General features: G+C 52.5%; 4 protein-coding genes across 4 annotated transcripts; 1 reads left to right on the forward strand and 3 right to left on the reverse strand.

The window, feature by feature from the left end:
* Nucleotides 1–737: 737 nt before the first annotated feature.
* On the reverse strand, nt 738–1814 carry SCP_0305960 (hypothetical protein; the record flags this gene model as incomplete). The annotated part of the gene is made up of 1 exon (XM_027755988.1): nt 738–1814. One exon carries the CDS (start codon nt 1812–1814, stop codon nt 738–740), a length of 1077 nt encoding a protein of 358 aa, XP_027611789.1.
* Nucleotides 1815–9204: 7390 nt separating this feature from the next.
* SCP_0305970 (hypothetical protein) lies at nt 9205–10762 on the reverse strand (the record flags this gene model as incomplete). The annotated part of the gene is made up of 3 exons (XM_027755989.1): nt 9205–9398; nt 9448–10644; nt 10750–10762. 3 exons carry the CDS (start codon nt 10760–10762, stop codon nt 9205–9207), a joined length of 1404 nt encoding a protein of 467 aa, XP_027611790.1.
* A 210-nt stretch (nt 10763–10972) lies between these two features.
* On the forward strand, nt 10973–14738 carry SCP_0305980 (hypothetical protein; the record flags this gene model as incomplete). The annotated part of the gene is made up of 6 exons (XM_027755990.1): nt 10973–11098; nt 11150–11369; nt 11419–12515; nt 12564–13574; nt 13624–13903; nt 13957–14738. 6 exons carry the CDS (start codon nt 10973–10975, stop codon nt 14736–14738), a joined length of 3516 nt encoding a protein of 1171 aa, XP_027611791.1.
* A 366-nt stretch (nt 14739–15104) lies between these two features.
* SCP_0305990 (hypothetical protein) lies at nt 15105–18321 on the reverse strand (the record flags this gene model as incomplete). The annotated part of the gene is made up of 7 exons (XM_027755991.1): nt 15105–16169; nt 16222–17186; nt 17233–17412; nt 17464–17579; nt 17629–17754; nt 17804–18099; nt 18148–18321. The coding sequence occupies 7 exons, from the start codon at nt 18319–18321 to the stop codon at nt 15105–15107; spliced, it is 2922 nt and encodes a 973-aa protein (XP_027611792.1).
* Between the last annotated feature and the right edge of the window lie 360 nt (nt 18322–18681).

Here is an 18681-nt window from a genome sequence, read left to right on the forward strand (position 1 = left end):
TATACTGGGTCCCGAGGCTGGTTTATTACCACCTCTGGTTGGCCATTCGGGAGTCGCTGTATCGCCTGGTGAATCAAATATCACCAGTACCGGGTTTCCTTGGATATACGAGATAAGCAATTCGCTATCCTCTAGTTCAATCCTGTAATCAGGAATTCCTAGCTCTGGGTCCCCTGGTTTAACTCGGTTCTCTGGATGTTTTGGATCGTTATTTTCCCAAGATCGTCCGTTATTGTCGATTGGTCTGATGTAGGGGGCGTTTGCCGCCTTTTGTACCTTTGGTTCATTATCTCGGACTGTTTCTACAGTGGGTTTTCTCCAATTGTAATCCAGTTCGCCTGTTTCCCAATTAATCCGGGGGTTCATTGCCTGAAGCCAGGGTAATCTGAGGATAACCTCGTCCTTTCCTAGGTTGGTAACATAGTACTGGAATACTTTCTGTCTTCTTCCAGCCTTTGTACGTTTCCATACGCAATGTGTCGCATATCCTAGCTTGTTTGGAGTACCTTCAGCGTTGAGAATTTTAATTGGTTTTGGAAGTCTCTCCTGGTGGTACTTCATTTGTTCGATGAATGATTTGTCCATGAACATCCCTCCAGCTCCTGAGTCCAGTAGAGCAGAGATATCAGCACTTTCACTCGGCACACCCAAGGTAATAGGAACGTGTATCGATTTTCCCAAGAATTCGCATACAATTACATTTGGGTGGCAAGTCGGCAATGACGGTACTGACGCTGTTACAGCCCGTCGGATCCAAAATCTGATCCTTCTAATTTCTTGATCCAGTCATTACGTTCCTTCTGCATCTTTCGTAACTCCTGGAGTAATTTGGAGACGTTGCTGTCGGAGATGGTCATTCTTTTGACTGACGCGGTGTCTTCTTCGACATCTTCTGTCTTCGAGGTTGAGGGTTCCCTTTCGTATTCCTCAACCTGTATCTCCTTGTGCATTCTGGAAGTGTTTCTGGGGTTCTTCGGCTTCTTCTTAGGACAATCGTGCGAGTGATGTCCTTGTTGATGGCACTCAAAGCAGAGTCCTCCTTTGATGTGCCTGTCACGTTCTTCTTGCGACATGCGGTCGATGTCCATGGCATTAGGGTCTCGTGTGTAGACGGGACCCTTCCTCTGTTGTTGCCCCTGCTTCTGCTGCTGTCTGCTAGGGCAACTGTTCTGGAATTTTGTATACATCTGCATTGACTTGGTTTGGTTGTCAATTTCAACCGCCTTCTTGTACCATCCTTCCATATCGGTGGGGAGTGGGTTGACGTTCATGATTCGCTCGAGAAGTCGGCAGGATAGTCCAATTTTAAAGTAATGGAGGCGTGCTGGGTATTCCGTGATTTTGGCCTTTTTCATAAGTACCAGGAACAAGTTAACGTAATCCTGTACTTCTCCCGTCTGATGAAGGGATTCAAGGTCCTTCATCGCCGATCCCATGGGATCGGTCTCTTGGAATGCCTTGTTGAAGTCGATGACCCATGCATCGAAGGTTCCATAGTCCTTCAGCTTTCCTAGGTTGTCGGTGTGGTCATCGTACCATGTTTCAGCCCATGCTTCAGCCGTTCCTCCTCTCATGAAGGACATCGCGAATGCAATCTTCTTCTTATTGCTGTTATAAATTTCGTCATTGATGTCGACATACGTCTGAACCCTTTGCAGAAATATCTTTGTCTTGCTCATATCTCCCGAGAAAGGTTCAGGTTGGGAGAGTTTGAGCTCGGTTGGCTTTGGTGCTGTCATCGTGGGAAATGGATTCGAGATGATGTGTCTGTGGACCGGGATCGCAGAAAAGGCTGCTGCAGGTATAAGCTGCATGGGGATTGGTGCAGGGGTTGCTGTTTCCGCTTCTGGTCCTGCTTCCGATTCCGCTTCTGATTCTGTTGCTGCCTCTGCTGCTGCTGCTGCTGCTTCTGCTAATGGGTGTCCCGGGGTTATTTCGTCAACTCCTCATTGTATTTCTGCTGGGTCGAGTAGTTGGTTAACATTTCATCTTGCTTCAGTGTAAATCGCGAAGCGCTCTGCTTCGTTTGGATAGTCTCTGGTGAATTCTTCAAAGATTCTTCGGTAGGTTGCTTCGTCCGATGCAAGCCTCCAACCCGGCCTTCCTTCTCTGATAGTCAGGAGGGCTCTGAATTCTCTCGATGACGAGCCTCGGTGGATTGGATGTCCTAGGTTTTCATCCCACCTTATCGACGAAGGTTGAGGGCACAAAAATTCTTCTAGTCCTCAAAAATTTAGTGCGTCAATGTTTTCCTAACCTTTCCGCACCCCGGGTAACTTGCCCTGCTAGGTGTTTATCGGCTAAGGTTCGTCAGGTTTCTGTAAACGTAGTTCTGCTCTAAACCTGAAAAGGTTGAGCGGTATCGGATAGTCTCGATCTTATGTTACGCTGGGGCGTACCACTTGTCCGAGGTTCGTTGAGCAAGTACTAAGTTGTTCGATGACTAAGTAAATGCGAGTCAAGAATCGAGAGTCAAGAAGATCACACAAGGACTAGGTGATAATCCTGTGTATTGAGAGGTAAAGTAACCAGATCGAGACTGGGGTTCCAGTCGACGATCTCAGCCTTATATACTAATAGTACATGCTGAGTAATACATGCCAGTAATGGCCGAGTCAGCGAGTACCCTCGCGGTGAGGGATGAGTCAGTGAGTACCCTCACAGTGAGGGATGAGTCAGTACAGGTTCTAGACTATGGTGTCATGGTCTAGAGAGAGAGTCCAGATCGAGTCGAGAGATATCGAGACTCGAAGTCTCGGGTCAACGCGTAATCGTACAATGTAATCGAAAGGAAAAAGATAGGTACTCAATGTACCATTGTAACAGGATGGAACATGCTTACAAAGCGCGTGAGGTCGAATCAAAAGAGGATGAGGCAAAAATAGCCTACGATAATGATAGCGACACTGTATCTCTCAGATCTGATGGCAAAATCACTTCTTTCTATGAGTGGTTTGCCGACTCTGGGACAACTTTGCACATTACAAATCATCGTGAAGTCTTCGCGACCTATCAGGCACTTGAAGATCACGCGATCACTGGCATCGGACCGCAACCAACACAGGCATTGGGCCGCGGTACGGTTGATGTCGAAAGTGAAGTAGGAGACCGGAAAGTGAAATTCCGTCTCCATGGTGTACTGTATGCGCCGACAGCACCCAATAGCTTCCTCTCCATCACGCGTTTGAACGACGCGGGAGGAAGAGTACTTATGGGTAATAGTTGTGCAATACTAATAGATAAAAATAAACACACTCTTGCTATAGGCAAGAAAAATGGACGACTATATTCGTTGAAATTGCGTCCAATAGTTCCGCAACCTGCACGAACCTATACTGCTAAGGAATATGACCCGCATACCTGGGAAGAGTGGCACAAGATCTATGGCCATATCGGGAAACCAGCGCTTATGCGATTATATCGCGAAGGGCTTGTTGATGGCCTAGAAATATCGCCAAGCCCAGATGAAATTAATTGCGAGGCGTGCATCCAAGCAAAGGCGATGCGGAAGCCATTTCCCAAAGAGACAGATGAATGCAGCAAGGTACCTGGAGAATTAACACACACAGATGTGTGGGGACCTGCGCAGACAGCCGCTCTACAAGGGTGGAAATATTTTATTACATTTACCGACGATTACAGTCGTCGAAGTACAGTACTATTTATGAGGCATAAAGATGAAGTAACTGAAAAGGTAAAGAATTATATTACCTATATTGAAGTGCAAGTTTGGAAACAAACCCTTGCGACTCAGGCTCGACAACAGTCGAGAATACATGAACACCGAATTAATTAACTGGTGTCAAATGAAAGGGATTGAGATGGGTCCGACTGCGCCGTACTCACCATCCCAGAGCGGAGTCTCTGAGAGATTGAATCGCACACTGCTTGGAATAGCATGCACGATGATCTATGCGAGAGATCTACCTCATTATCTTTGGGCTGAAGCAATTGCTCACGCAGTCTATATTAAAAATAGATCGCCTACCCAGGCGTTAAATGGGGCAACTCCCGAAGAAAAATGGAATGGGACGAAACCAAATATCTCGTACCTACAAGAATTTGGTTCCCCCATATGGGTCCTCACAGAGGATGCAACACTATCCAAGCTAGCGCCCCATGCCAACAAATATATTTTTGTTGGATACATGGATGGACCCAAAGCCATCAAATATTATGATGCGCACACACGCTAGATTAAAATCTCGCATAATTTCCAATTTTCTTCAAATTCCCTGGACCATTTGCCCAGCAATGCACCTCACGTGCCACAAGAGCAAATAGGATCCGACATACCTATCCTCACAGCACAGCGTGAGGGGGAGCAAAATATATTTCTGAGCACTTTACCTAGCAATGCGTCAGACGTGCCGCATGTGGAAAGGAGACCCGAAGTCCCAAACCTCACAACAACCGCAGATGTGCAGTGCAAGGGGGAGTTAGGAACTTCCGCGCCACAGTCACCTGCCAAAAATCTGCGAAAGTGCAGACAGGATGATGATCTTGATCAACGCGAGGAAAGCGGGATGGACGCACCAAGCCAGCCCAGACGAACCAGAAGAAAGACAGTTCGGCATGATTACCATCTAATGCATGACCCAGAGGCAGACGAAGATCTGGATAATGATCCAGATCAATCAATTGCCGAATTAGTCTATAATGCGATGAGCGCCCATGGAAATGCGGATGCGGACGAGCCAAAGACGCTCAGTGATGCCAAGAGATCACTTGAGTGGCCCAAATGGGAACAGGCAGTTCAGACGGAACTCAATCAACTACAGAGTATGGAGACTTGGGAGTCAGTGGAACCTCCCGAAGATCGAAAACCCGTAGGAAATAAATGGGTTCTAGTCAAGAAAACAAACAAAGAGGGTGAAATAATTAAATACAAAGCCTGCCTGGTTGCAAAGGGATATTCCCAAATCCCAGGCATGGACTATACCGAGACGTTCGCGCCCGTAGTCTGCCTTGAAACCATTCGAGCCATCCTCGGGCTAGCTGCAATCTTAGATTGGGAGATCGGACAGATGGACGTGAAAGGCGCCTATCTTAACGGAACTCTCAAAGAAGAAGTGTACATGTGGCAACCCGAAGGATACAGTGACGGAACGTATCGTGTATGTAAATTGAAGAAAACCCTTTATGGAATATCGTGCTGAATCGCAAGTTACTAGACGCGGGATTCAAGTGCCTATTCTTGGATCCATGTGCGTACATTCAGATCAAAGGTGATAAGATAGAAATCGTCACTGTTTGGGTAGACGACCTATTAATATTTACCAATGATTGTGCACTGATGGACTAATTGAAGAGTGAACTCCGAAATATGTTCGAAGTTACCGACCTTGGCGAACCCCGGAAAACTGTGGGGATAGAAATTGAGAGAGACTGTTCAAAGCGGACAATTAAAATCTCTCAGACAAAATATATTGAGTCTATCCTACACAAGAATGGGCTTATGAACGCTAACACGGTCGGGATGCCTCTTGATCCAAATACAGTGCTTGAAAAAGAAGAACCCGAAACCGATGACGAATGCAACCAAGACAACGGATATGCATCACTTGTCGGATCACTGATGTACGTGGCAATTGCCACGAGGCCAGACATTGCTCACGCCGTGCAACGGCTTAGCTCATTTACTGCCCATCCCGGAATGGCTCATTGGACTGCTGCTAAATGTGTCCTCCGCTATCTATCCAGAACATAAGAACTTGGAATAATCTACGGGCCAATTGCAGATGTCAAGCCCGAAGATAAAGCCAAATTCGTGGGCTACTCAGATGCAGACTATGTGAATGATATCCGAGATCGAAAATCAATCTCGGGATATTTATTCAAATTAGGAAATGGTACGATCACGTGGAGCTCAAAGAAGCAAACCACAGTCACATCATCTACCATGGAAGCCGAATACATGGCATCCGCCGAAGCGGCAAAAGAAGTCGTGTGGCTCCGAACACTATTCAAAGAAATAGGTTTCGAGCAACAAGATCCTACGATTTTATTCGAGGACAATACGGTGGTGATCTCAATTACATGTGATCTCCAATTCCACGCGAAATCAAAATATTTTGATGTAAAGCATCATTATGTGCACGAGAAATTGAGGGATAAATATATTGATATCCATTACTGTCCCATGGAGGACATGATAGCAGATATCCTAACAAAGTCACTCCCTAAGCCGAGGCACGAGAAGCTTACAAAGAAGCTCGGAATGCCCATCGGCTTGAGGGGGAGTGTTGGAAAGTAGTGCCCATAGTAGCGCCCATAAAATTCTGGAGCCTCCAGAATTTTTCCCTTGGGACAGACAAGCCGAGGGCATGATTACAAAGGAAGGTAAAGAAGGAAATTTGCTTATATAAAGTGGAGCGTCTAGAACTGTATATATACAGAAATCTATTTTAGGACGCGTAATCACGTGCCCTGATGCATCTTGACCCGCCATCACTGCCTTCCTATTTGGGAACTAAGGCGCGATTTCTAACAAGACCCTCAACTTCCGGCGAAAAGTTGTTTTGAACCTGGCGGAAACCCATTTCTCACCGCAGATGTCTGATCTCATTTTTTCCTGAAACCGGCTGGGAGGTCAGGAGCTTGAGTGTGAAACCCCCAAAAATGACTGTCTCCTAACCCCTGAAAATGGCCTCCGGCGGGATCGAAGCTCTAAGCGAGTTATGGGGGTCCTGTTGGCGCGCACCCATCACAAGGTCACAGGTACGTAGGTAGGTACACACCTAGACCTTCAGATGCACCGTGTTCAGCCTGTTACAAAGCTCTTCTCTGTGGAATGCGTGGACAACTTCCGCCTCCACCCTGAACGATCACGTGACAATGATGTTACATTGTCTAGACTGACCACGTGACCATGACATCATCATGGTTATCGTGCTTATCTATCCAGAACCCTTATCTTAGAGCTGTACCGGATCTACAAGATCATCTGATGATATGCGCCTTGTGCTCAAGGCATGTTTACCTCATGTGCGAGATCCAGACCTGGACGCACTTCCTATCACACACACGACAAAGGCATGTGTGCCTCACCTCTGCCTTACCTTTACGATACAGATACTGAACCTCATGGGCATGGCCCCAGACCCTGATACATGTGCTAGATGCACGACGACCTCGCTGCTGCCTTGACGTTACAGCACGACCTTATCTCCATATGGACAGATTGTCTCTCACGCAGAGTCATGACTGACTCAGCATTCTCATGACTGTGGGACAGGTACACGAACCCTGTGCCCTTGTATTGATACCGATGGACCAATCGTAGTTCTAGTATTACAGGTAGACAGACGCCTGTACTTGTATATAAGACCGACAGGACAAGCTGGAGTCCCCATCTTGTCCTGATTACACATCAACCAGTTTTACCATCTACATCTGTGCGATGAATCAACCTTGGTCCGCAGACAGCGGCCAAGCGTTCATAAGACAGCTCCACTGGGCCGACCTCTGGTCATCGCCATGACTCGAGGTCGGACCCCCCATGATTGACTTGAGCCCTTGCAAAGGCCTAGTCACTGATGATGATGAACCGGATGTACAGTGGCACAACTGGCCTCCGTAACATTAGGACAAGATCTCTTTCCTTGGCTCAAGCTCCTATGCTTTAGAGTCTGACGACCCTGACTCGACTGGTTCACAGACAGTGACCATATTATGATACATTTCTTGACGATGATGACTTGGACCAGTTCGCAGACAGCGACTGTGTCATGAGCGGACAGCTCTCTTGACCGAACAAGGTGACGGATACCTTGCACTTGATGACTTTGACTTTGTCCATTAACATTAGGACACCTGTGATGACAGAGATGGAGATACTGCGATTGACACTCCATTCTCTTGATATCCAACATTGGAACGACAATGATGACTTCGACCAGTTCGCAGACAGCGACTGTGTCATGAGCGGACACACCTTTCAGTCATGTTACCTGAACTGAACTCCCATTTACCCTGACATTGTCATGAACTGGACAGCCAGTGGACGTCGGCCCATTGTCACCATGTTGACCTCTACCAGCAGTGGGCCCATATCTTTCATGTGTGGGATACTAGCAGTGGGCCCACCGCTAGTGTTCTTATCCCAGTGCTCGGCCCACTAGCAGGGCATATTACAGTGTTGTAACCGTTAAGCAATGGGCCCACTGCCACAGGTCAGAGGGTGGGCCGACGCCAGAGCATGTTATCGCCATCGATGGGCCCACTGCCAAAGTATGATCAATGAGCAGTGGGCCCATCGCCACAAGTGTAAGATGACGGATGGGCCCACCGCCAAAGGTCAGAGTGTTGGCCATGGCCAGAGCATGTTTGTCTGAGCAATCGGCCCACCGCCAGAGTATGACAAATGAGATGACGGATGGGCCCACCGCCAAAGGTCAGAGTGTTGGCCATGGCCAGAGCATGTTTGTCTGAGCAATCGGCCCACCGCCAGAGTATGACGAATGAGCAGTGGGCCGATCACCCAGAGTGTAACCTGAAGGATGGGCCCACCGCCAAAGGTTAGAGGGTTGACGATTGCCAGAGCATGTTATCGCCAGCAGTCGGCCCATCGCCAAAGCACCCTCAGTGAGGGCCTTACTGCAAGCACCCATGGGATAGGTCATCGCCAGGACATGTTTCCGCCAGCAATCGGCTCACCGCCAAAAGCCAGTGGGTTGGCCAACGCCAGAGCATGTTATCGCCAGCAATCGGCCCACCGCCAAAGGCCAGTGGGTTGACGATCACCAGGATATGTCATCGCCACCAATGGGCCCATTGTCACATACAGCCCTGCAGTTTCTGGGCGCATTGGTGGTGATGACATGCTCTGGTGATCGCCAATCCTCTGACCTTTGCCGGTGGGCCCATCACTCACCAGCACTCATGGCGGAGGGCCAATTGGTGGCGAAAACACGGCTTGGCGATGGCCAACCCTCTGACCCTTGGCAGTGGGCCCTTTGCTGGCGGAGCGATATTCCCATGCAGTGAAGCTTTCACTCAGGTCCTTTGGCGATGGGCCAATTGCTGGCAACAACATGCCTTGGTGATGGCGAGCGCAGTCCGCCCATCTCAAGAGTACACTGGAGGAGCGATGGGCTTTAGAGCTTAGTGATGCAGAAGTGAATGTATCCATTTTGTACTGGTATACAAGCTGTTACATAGCGGTCATATATTGCTAACACCAGAACGCTCAAAGACACTAGTTCAGTTGCTGCGATACGCCTCGCCACGAATGTCCCTCAGAATGTACCCCATTTGGAACATGGTCGAGCTGGCATTGAGGTTCGCAACGTGCATATCCTCAGTGAGGTTGAGCTCACGCTGAAGACGTACAATGCGCTCCCGCAACATGGCATGATGACGACTAACTGCAAAGCTATCACCTTCGTCATCGTCCACTATGAATAAGGTCAACATCAGACTGAAGGTTGCCAGGGATGTACTCACTGGAACTGTCTGCCTCTGCTGCGATCTGCGCAAACGATCTACCGAGGCGGGCCACTTGTGAGCCAGAAGCGGCATTCGTCTCTCCAGGGACTGCCATTGGCAGCAGCTGTGTGGTATCTGGGAATAAGCCTGGAACCTGTTCCCAATGGGTGGGACGATGGATCGGCAGCTCATCTGGAAGTGCTGCCAGACTTGGCATCCTGGAAGTAACAGTGACTGGCTCGATGCTGCCTTTCATATAGTGAATGACAGGTGCATCATGGCGGAAATTGCTGTCATCGAAAGTGCGAGCTGGCGAGTGAGAGGGCGCCGATGGCGGAGGCGGTGGACTTAAAACATCGTCCAACAAAGGCCGCCTCTTTGGAGGCGAAGTGCTGGGACTATTTAGCCACCGGACCTGGCTACGCACAGGCGTCGCACCAGGGCTGTCTATCATCAGAGCTTGCCGTCGTCCTGGCGTGGCGGGAGGACTATTGTCAAAGTCCAGCAGTTTCGGCACTGGTTCCGCGTCAAGTGTCTCGTCCACCAGCATGCCCCTCGCCATCGGCGTACTTGCTTGACTATTGAAGTGGATGGATGTACGTGGCATAGCGTCAAGGGGCTCAGCAATGAGCGATCGTCGAGGGAGTTGGGAGGTGTCAGGAGTGCGAAAGTCGAAAGTGTGAGCTGGTGGAGGAAGGGGAGTAGCTTCCAACAGGGCGCGTCGAGGGATTGGCGAGATGCCAGGAGTGTCGAAGTCGAACATTCCACCGGGCACAGTGGGGGTGGAATCTGAGATGAGTGCACGCCTATGGATTGGCGAACTGCCACGACTTTCATCCCAAGCTGGCGCCAGAGGGTCAGGAATAAGTGTGCGACTTCCCTCCACAGGCGCCACAGATCCAGATGACGCCTGTACCTTTGGCGAGGCGTGGCGGTGAAGATGCTCATGTGGCGAGTTGGATGGCGCAAATGGAGCCGCCAGGGACGGGGTAGTGTGGCAGGGCGTGAGGGGTGTCTGAGAAGCAGAGTGGAGAGGCAAGGAGATCTGGGCAGATCCAGGAGAGTCAAGGAGATCCGAAATGAGTGGACGACGGGGCTCAGCGATACTATCCTCCTCATCCGACTCGCCCATCGTAATGTCCAGCGTGTCAGGAGGTTCCGCGTCACTGGCCATGGCAGGTAGATTGTGGTGAGCAGACAAGTCTTCGATCAGTCCTGGATCGCGGGAGATCAGTTGTAGAAAGGGGATTGATATGACATAGAAAGGTCAGATAACATCACAAAGGAGTCAGATTCCACAAGGAGAGCAATAGAACTTACTGTTGGGAGCCATGAGAACTTGCGGCAGGTCACACTGACCTTGAGAGACTTGAGAAATCGTGCAAGTCCAGCGATCACGTGCAAAGCACGTGGTCGCGTGGCGTGTGAAGTTGAACTTGGTGCAGATCGCGTCTGCCAGCTCATAGCGTCGTCTGCTCCGCCTCCGCTGTACTGCAACCTCTGCTTTTGAAACACCCTCACGCTTTCTTCTGCCAAGCTCGCCATGACTCTGGATATCGACCCCAACTATGTTCTGCAGGCCGCGCGACTGACGGCTATTGTTGCAGCGGCGCCTCGCCAGGACGACCCTCGCTATTCGGACTGGGAGGCGAGGATTTACCTCGAAGTGGTAAGTCATCGGTCGCAGGTCTGGCATACCCTCACCGAATATGCCACACAGAGTCGGCTTGAAAAGAGTTTCCCGCAGCCCTTGAAGTCGTTGAGGATGCCTGGCATCGTCATCAGTGCGTTGCTGGAATTCACCCGGGCGTACCAGCAGAAGGCCCTGGCGCAGCTGGACCACATATTGAACGACGACGAGAGGATATACAAGAGGTACCCTCTGGCTGTGCGCGAGTATGGGGAGTGTGAGGACCTGGGAAGGCAGTGGTGGACTGAAGGTGAGTCACAAGTGTTGTGAGGCGTCGAGCGACACACTGACTGCACCAGATCCATATTGCAAGCTGCCACCGGTGAAGAGTATGCCAGCGGAGGGCTGGGGCAATGTGCCAGCCGATGACGACACCCAGGGACGTGGCGAGGAGGACCTGGCTACCGGGGACCTCGTCACCAAGGGGAAAGGCAAGGAGAGAGCTGACAACGATGTCGGGACAGGCATGGTGGGTGAGCGTATCGTCCACGTGGAGGCGGGGGAGGACAAGGGAAAGGGCAAGAGCAAGGAGAAGGTGCAGGGGAAGGCGGCGCATGCGATGAGTGAGGAAGAGGATGGGGGAGAGGGAGAGGGAGAGGGAGAGGAGCAGGAGGGTGAGGACGATGACGATGCCAACAGTGACGAGGACGACGATGCCGACAAAGATGACGACGATGAGATGGCGGAAGACGTGCCGGGTGCAGGCCAGCCCGAATCCATCGAGGTCGATGCGGCGTCGCCCCCTCCGCCAACTGCCAGACCAATATCGATCTCGCCAGCTGCCCCATCACTCCGAAAGCGCAAGGCGGTCATCACAGAGTCGAGTGAGGAGAGTGAGAATGAGGAGGCGGCTCCGAAGGCGAAGCGGATGAAGCCGATCGAGGTCGCAAAGGAGAAAGGCGAGGCCCCGACCACCTCTGGCCGAGCGCAGCGTGCGCAGAAGAGGATGGCGCAGACCGAGGTGGAGGGCTCGAAGGTGAGCACGAAGAAGAGCGGGAAGAGGAAGGCGAAGGAGTCAAGCGATGAAGAGGAAGTACCGACCGTCAAGCCGCCAAAGAATAAGCGTGCGACGAAGGAATACAAGAGCAAGGAGTTCATCGAAAGTGAAGACGAGACTCCGGCACCGCCTTCCAATCTACCCGCCAAGACCGCAGGGGACTCTAACGACGGTGTTGCGAAGATGAACACCCCTGCCAAACCTGTCAAACAGACAACGAGGATGACGGCGACACCTCATGTCGCACCGAAGGCGAAGGCGAAGGGGAAGGCAAAGGCGACGGCAAAGGGGAAGGCGACGGCGAAGGGGAAGGGGAAGGTGACGGTGTCGCAGAAGGACATGTGGAAAAAGATGTCCACCCGTGTGTCTGACTTCATGTGGGCACATGCAACAGATTCGGTGAGTAACGATCTTGTGAGACATTGACCTGTGCTAATGTTCCTGCAGCTCGTCCCTTGCATTGGCTGCCAGGAGAAAGAGTGGCCATGCAAGCTCAACACCGCCAACTTCGGTCGCTGCCTCGAATGTGCAGCACGAGGCGTCAGTTGCAGCATCGCGCCGAGGAACACGGACGGCGTGCCCCTGCGAGGAAACTCACACACCGCACAGCGTGAGTTCCAAGAGATGTGTGCAGCGCTGGTGGTAGAGGGCAAGCCACTGCCCACGTCGCCACCTCCATACGACGTCAAGGTCGACTCCGATGAGCCCGACGGTGCAGAACCCATGGTCATGGGAGCGTCGAAGTGCAAGCCGCCGAAGAAGACCAAGACGCGCAATGCTGCAGCATCCAGCTCCATGGTCAAGGGTGGCGAGGAGATCGAGGCGACGAAGCAGAAGGCGACCATCACGTCCTATGAAGCCAACGCTGAAGGCGAGGCCTCGGTGGAGAAATCGTCGAAGTCCAAGCGCGCCACCAAGTCCGCCACCGCCACTGGAGCTGTGGCTCTGTCCAACTTTGGTGAGGTCGCCAACTCTGGCAAGGTCTCCAAGTCTGGTGCGCCTGCCAAGTCTGGTGCAGTCGCCAAACCTGGCGAAGGTAAGAAATCAGGACCCAAGGCAAAGCCGGTGAGGAGCCAAAACTCAGGTGCGCAAGATGGTGGCGAGGTCACCAGGACCTCAGTACGTGAGCCGGATGAGGTCCTGCCTGCCAAGTCTGTTGCGAAGGAGGGCGGGCAGACGACAAGGGTGGCGATGGGAGGTCGCTCGGGCCCAATGGTGCCCGTGATCACCAGGAAGGTGAAGGCGAGTGCTCCGAAGGCAGCAGCCAAGATGCCTCTGGCAGAAGGCGATGGCATGGAGAAAGCCGTCAGGCTGGCAATGGAGGCGGTGCGGGCTATGGCCTTCCAAACAGGGCCAGCTGCTCCGCCGCAAGCTAGCAGCAGCAAGCGCATGCTGACACCAGTCGCCGACAAACCAGAGGATGCACCAGAGTATCAGGCAGAGGTGGTGGAGGATGAGGTAAGCAGGACATCTTGTCGCAGCTGGAGTCGATGTAACCATGAAACAGCGCGCGTCCTTGGAGCGGCCACACGACGATCAGCGGCGTTCGCTGCTGATGCTCCACGAGACGAGTGAGGTGGCACAGGAGGTGACGCCCTCCCTGGAGATATCCAAGGCGTCGAAGGGAGCGAAGTCCTCCACATTGGCGAAGGCAGGACATCTCGATGAAGGGCGAAGGCCAGCTAAGAGGGGCGCCCCACTGGACCGCAAGGCAGCGAAGAAGGAGGCGGAGGCGAAAAGGGATGCGAAGGCGAACCGCCTCAGAGCAGTGCCTCCGACCAGCAAGGGTAAGTGTGCCCGCCACAGCTTCGAATCCATGCAGTGCTGACCAGGGATACAGCACCCCACTTGCGCGACATCCAGCGAGTGTCTACAGGAAGTCCCACTCCAGTGAACGAAGGCGACACCCCCAGTGGCGAAGAAACCTCGCAGTCATCCAACGATGACTGCGCGAATTGTGCCAAGTTGCGACAGGAGTTCCTGGCGCACAAGGACGGGATGGAAGTCCAATTCCAGGAGAGGATGGCGGACCTCAACACCGTCAAGGCAGAGATCACAGCGGCACTCCAGCGAATCAACCCGCCATCTGCATTTCAAGAAAATGCCCGGAGCATTCGCGAAGAGGTCAAGTTGGCGATGGAGGAGTTTCGCAGGCCGGTCACCATCGAGCTTCAGGAGAGCGTGAAGTTGGCGGTGGCGGACCTCGTCGCCAAGCGACATTGCCTGCCAGAGCTCAAGGAGAAGGTCAACAGGTTGGAGCAAGGCGCGAACCAGACGGTGAGCCAAGCAGATGTCGACAAGCTGCAGGGTGAATTGGCCGACCTCCGTCATTCGATGGAGCTCCAGGCAGCGCGGTCAGACAGCATGGAGAAGGAGCTCAGGTCTTCGGCGGCAGAGGCGATCGCTCAAGCGAGCAAGCTGGAGATGGAATTGGCGCTCGCCAAAGAGGATTCGATGGCGGTGGCGACGTCTGCTTTGGATGAAGCGAAGAAGGTGGGGAAGGAGGTGGCAACGGTGAGAGAGGAAACCTCGCTGGTGGCAAAGTCTCTGGACGCATTCCGAGAGAAGGTCGACTCCGCCATGGTCTTCACCGCCTTTCGCCCAGATAGCCACAATGTGTAGTCATTAGAGTATTGATATACATGCTTTTTAACCTAGCATGGAATCTCCATGCACTCGATTCGCCACTGCCACTCCAAGTCAACTGAATGCCTGCTGAAGTTCTCGCCAACTCCCCTCGCCATTGCCACCATCTCCATGGCTTTACCTATGTAGATCTATGGGTCACATTAAACAATGTGGAAGCCTACGAGTCTACTTTGAACTGGAGTTATATTGTCAAGGTCTGGTGCCGCCACTGCGGGTCTTGCGACCTGCGCCAACTTGGCCACTCTCTTTCACTTTGGCGGCTGCTTTCCCCAGATGGACCGGCTTCAGCTTGGTTTCTCCCTTGTCCTTGACCTCTGGGGTCTGAGGCAGAGCTCGTCTTCACTTTGCGGGAGGCTTGTCACCATCATCCGAGTCCTCGGCCCTCGCATTCTTCTTCCTCGGCGAGGCCACTACCAACTTGTCCCGAGTACCATGTCCACGCTTCCGAGGTGGCGGATTGTCTTCGCCAGAGCTGTCTTCGCCATCGGGCTCGGGACGTGCTGGTTGACGTTTCCGCTTTGGATCAGGAAGCTTCTTCAAATCTTTCACAGCTCCTAGTGGATGCTGACTGCGGGTATTCTTGGCGGGCGACTCATCCATCGCTTGACGCTGACTGCGAGTGATCCTGCCGGGGATATTACTCTGAAGGGCATCAGTGATCGACCTTCCCTGGAGCACTTTGGCTTGACCTGACGGTCGGTCCTCCGTGGCTGCGGCCTTCCTCGTCTTAGGTATAAACGGAGGTGGTGGCGGTCGTTCAGCACCACTGCTAGGTACGGACAAGTGTGCATCGTCCTCTTCGCCATCGTCAGAGGCCCCACCACTGGTCTCCTGGCTCGGCCCTTCATCTCCTCCACTTGGAATGATTGGTTTGTCAGCCATGGGGGCAGGCTGGTGAGCCTTGTGAACTTTGGCAGCAGTAGCAGCGCCATCGTGAGTTCTTGCAGAGGCATCACCTTCCTGCTCCTCCTGGCCCCCAAGGCCATCGCCACCTTGTGGGGCACTGCGTATGGCAGGCTTGCTCACTGGCTTCACCATGGCATGGGTGACGTTCCCTTCCACCATGTCCAAGGTAATGATCTCGCAACAGCGAAGCAGCTGCTCTACTGCGTCAAATGAGATCGCCGAGTTCACCACATAGTCGGGAAGGTTGGTCGGTTCGCCCTCCTCAATGAACTGAGATCGTGTGAGGTCCCTCAGTGCCATACCAATCATGAGTGCAGATTGTTGTACGCCCTGTGGATGTAAGAACCGATATTTTGTCAGCCATGGTTTGTCGCCCAACCAGTTCTCGACGATGTCAAAGTTGTCCACCGCATGAAATGACGGCGGGAGGTAGCGCTGGCCATACGACCATTCGCTCCAGGGAATCGGATCATACCTGGCGAAACGATACACCTGGGGCTATATGACGGATGATCAATAGTGGCTATGAATCCCCACGAAAGGAGCTCACCACAGTCGCAATCTTGACTTCCTTCAGCATATCCTGGTATCGCGGTTCGACGGAAAGGGTGGCGAGAAACACGTCTCTCCTTTTCACGAGGTGGGGCACAGTACTCCCCACAGTACTCCCGCCAGTGAGACGTGGGGCTCGGCCTTGAAGCTCAAGCCTGAGCTCCTTTGTACTGGGCTCCAGTTCACTCCATGCTTCATCGGTCTCCTCTGTGTCAAATCTGTGCAGTTCGCCCAGAGGAAGGTCTTGGAGACCTCGCTTTGCCTTCGTCTTGGCACCGCCGCTACCACTCGCTTGAGGTGCACCGCCATTGTTAGCCTTACGTCCATTGGTGGTGGCGACTGCCTTGCCCTTCGCTTTATTCGCAATCACGCTCTCGCCATCCCCTGAATCTTCATCGCTGGCCGTATCTTCTTCGGAAGCCATGCTGGGTATATCTAGCGAACTCCGATCAGAGTCTTGGCTGCTTCTGGCATCATCTTCCGAGTCGTATGCATCTTTCGTCTTGCGTTTACGCCCACCGCCTTTGGCTCCGCCAGGGGCCGCTTTGCCCTTTGTCGCCTTCGATGCCGCCTTTCCCGTGACCTTGCGCACAGGTTTACCCTTCTTCTTCACCTTCCCCGCCTTCTTCGGTGTGAGTGCTTCTTGGACCTCATGTTCAGATCCTTCTTCTAATGCCTGTGCTGATCCGTCAAGTGGTGGAAGAGGATCATACTTGGCGGGAGCAGCTTCGCCATCCTTGTTGAAGTACTGGGTGAATCGCATGGTCTGCTCAGGTCCATGTTCCTCTTGGCGTGCCCGCCAGTGGTCGAGGAGGGCACGAATGGGAACACTTGTCATCTTTGAGGGATCGATCCACTGGAAGTTCTCAGGTAGCATCTCCGCTGGAATAACCTCATTGATGTCGTCTATGCTGTTCAGCTTCGTCCATGGCGACTTGCAGTTCCGAACACCCTTCGCCAATGCTGTAAACTGGTCAGCATCTCTCAACACCCAGTGGGAGTGTCATACCATAGTGATGATTCATGAAGTCTCGAACTTGTACCTTCATCACCTTGAGAGGTGCTTCCGCCATACCTTCGGGCACCGACGGGAGCAGAGGAAAACTGTTGGCCATCAACTGAATCTTGTCCATGGCCCGCATGCAATCGGCAGGTGTCTTCTTCACCGTCACCGTAGTCTCAGTCACACCTAAGGAATCAGGTCAGTGTGCCAGCGACAATGCAACTGAGGTCTTCTTACAGTATTCGCCTTTGGCCCACTCAGAGAACACCTTTGCTAGAGGCTGGTAAGCACGCAGCCACCCAGGATAGGCCCCGAATGGAGTTCCATTGGTGATGGCGTGGTTGACCTCCACCCTTCACTCGGGGGTTAGCAGATGGCGACAGTCGGACGGTCTACGCTCACATCTCTACCTTCAGACTCCCCGCTTCCTTCGGATATGCTAGCATGAATGCCATGCGAATGCCCATGGTGTCCCACATAGTCTTGGCGAACTTCTTCAGATATTGCATTATTCGCTGCTCCCTCAGCCTGTCTTAGGTCAGGATTTGCCTTATGCTACGTGACAGGAGGTACGCACTTCATTTTCGTCTTATCATCCAGAGTGCCATTGCGCCAACTTTCCGCCTTTTCCTCATACACCTTCTGCTCCTCCTCGGACAGTTTTGCCCATTCGGCACTCCGTGCGACTCTCCACACCTTGGAGACATTGCAACCCTTATCTGCGGCGAGTGCTCGCGCGGCCTCAGTCACCTTGTCCCTCTCCAGCGCATCCCACACCTTGAAGGCATTGGGCTTGCCAGAAACATGCATACGCTTTTTCGTCGCTTTCTCCTGCGCATGGCGGGCGTGGTTATTGAGCCACTCTCGGATTTTCTGCGGTGAGAGTTAGTGGGGACCTCACAGACATGAAACACTGCTCACAGTTTCCACAATGATGTCATCATAATTTGACGTGTCGACAAACTGTGTCTTCAGCTTCTGGCGCAAGCTCTGAACCAGAGTCTTGCGTCCCTTGGCATCTGCCATGTCATAAGACCGCAGCTTCTCAGAGAGTATGGGCTGATGCTCCGTCAAAATTACAAATCTCGCCGGCATGCTTTCTCGATGTCGAGGATGAGATTTTTGTGTTGGGGCAGTGAAGGGGGTCGATAGTTCAATGGGCAGCGCTCTGTCCATTTCCTTGTCGGCCGCCCACAACTCAACATGCACGTGCTGATGGCCCATTTGGGCTTACACCAATTACCCTCCTCGCCATGGTGTGTGGTGACTGCTGAAGCATTGTATGTGTATTTTTCGCAGTGGCAGGAGGTGGTAGTAGGTATGCACTAGCATTCATACCTGGTGAAAGGCAATGTTGAATGCCGCTTCTATGGCAGAGCACACCACGCCAACTTCATCTCGCGAATGCTGGGCGGAGGCAATCTGGCGATCATCTGCATGCTAATCTGTGGGATA

Source organism: Sparassis crispa (genome assembly GCF_003851025.1).
Source record: "Sparassis crispa DNA, contig_000002F, whole genome shotgun sequence".
In the NCBI taxonomy this organism is placed as follows: domain Eukaryota; kingdom Fungi; phylum Basidiomycota; class Agaricomycetes; order Polyporales; family Sparassidaceae; genus Sparassis; species Sparassis crispa.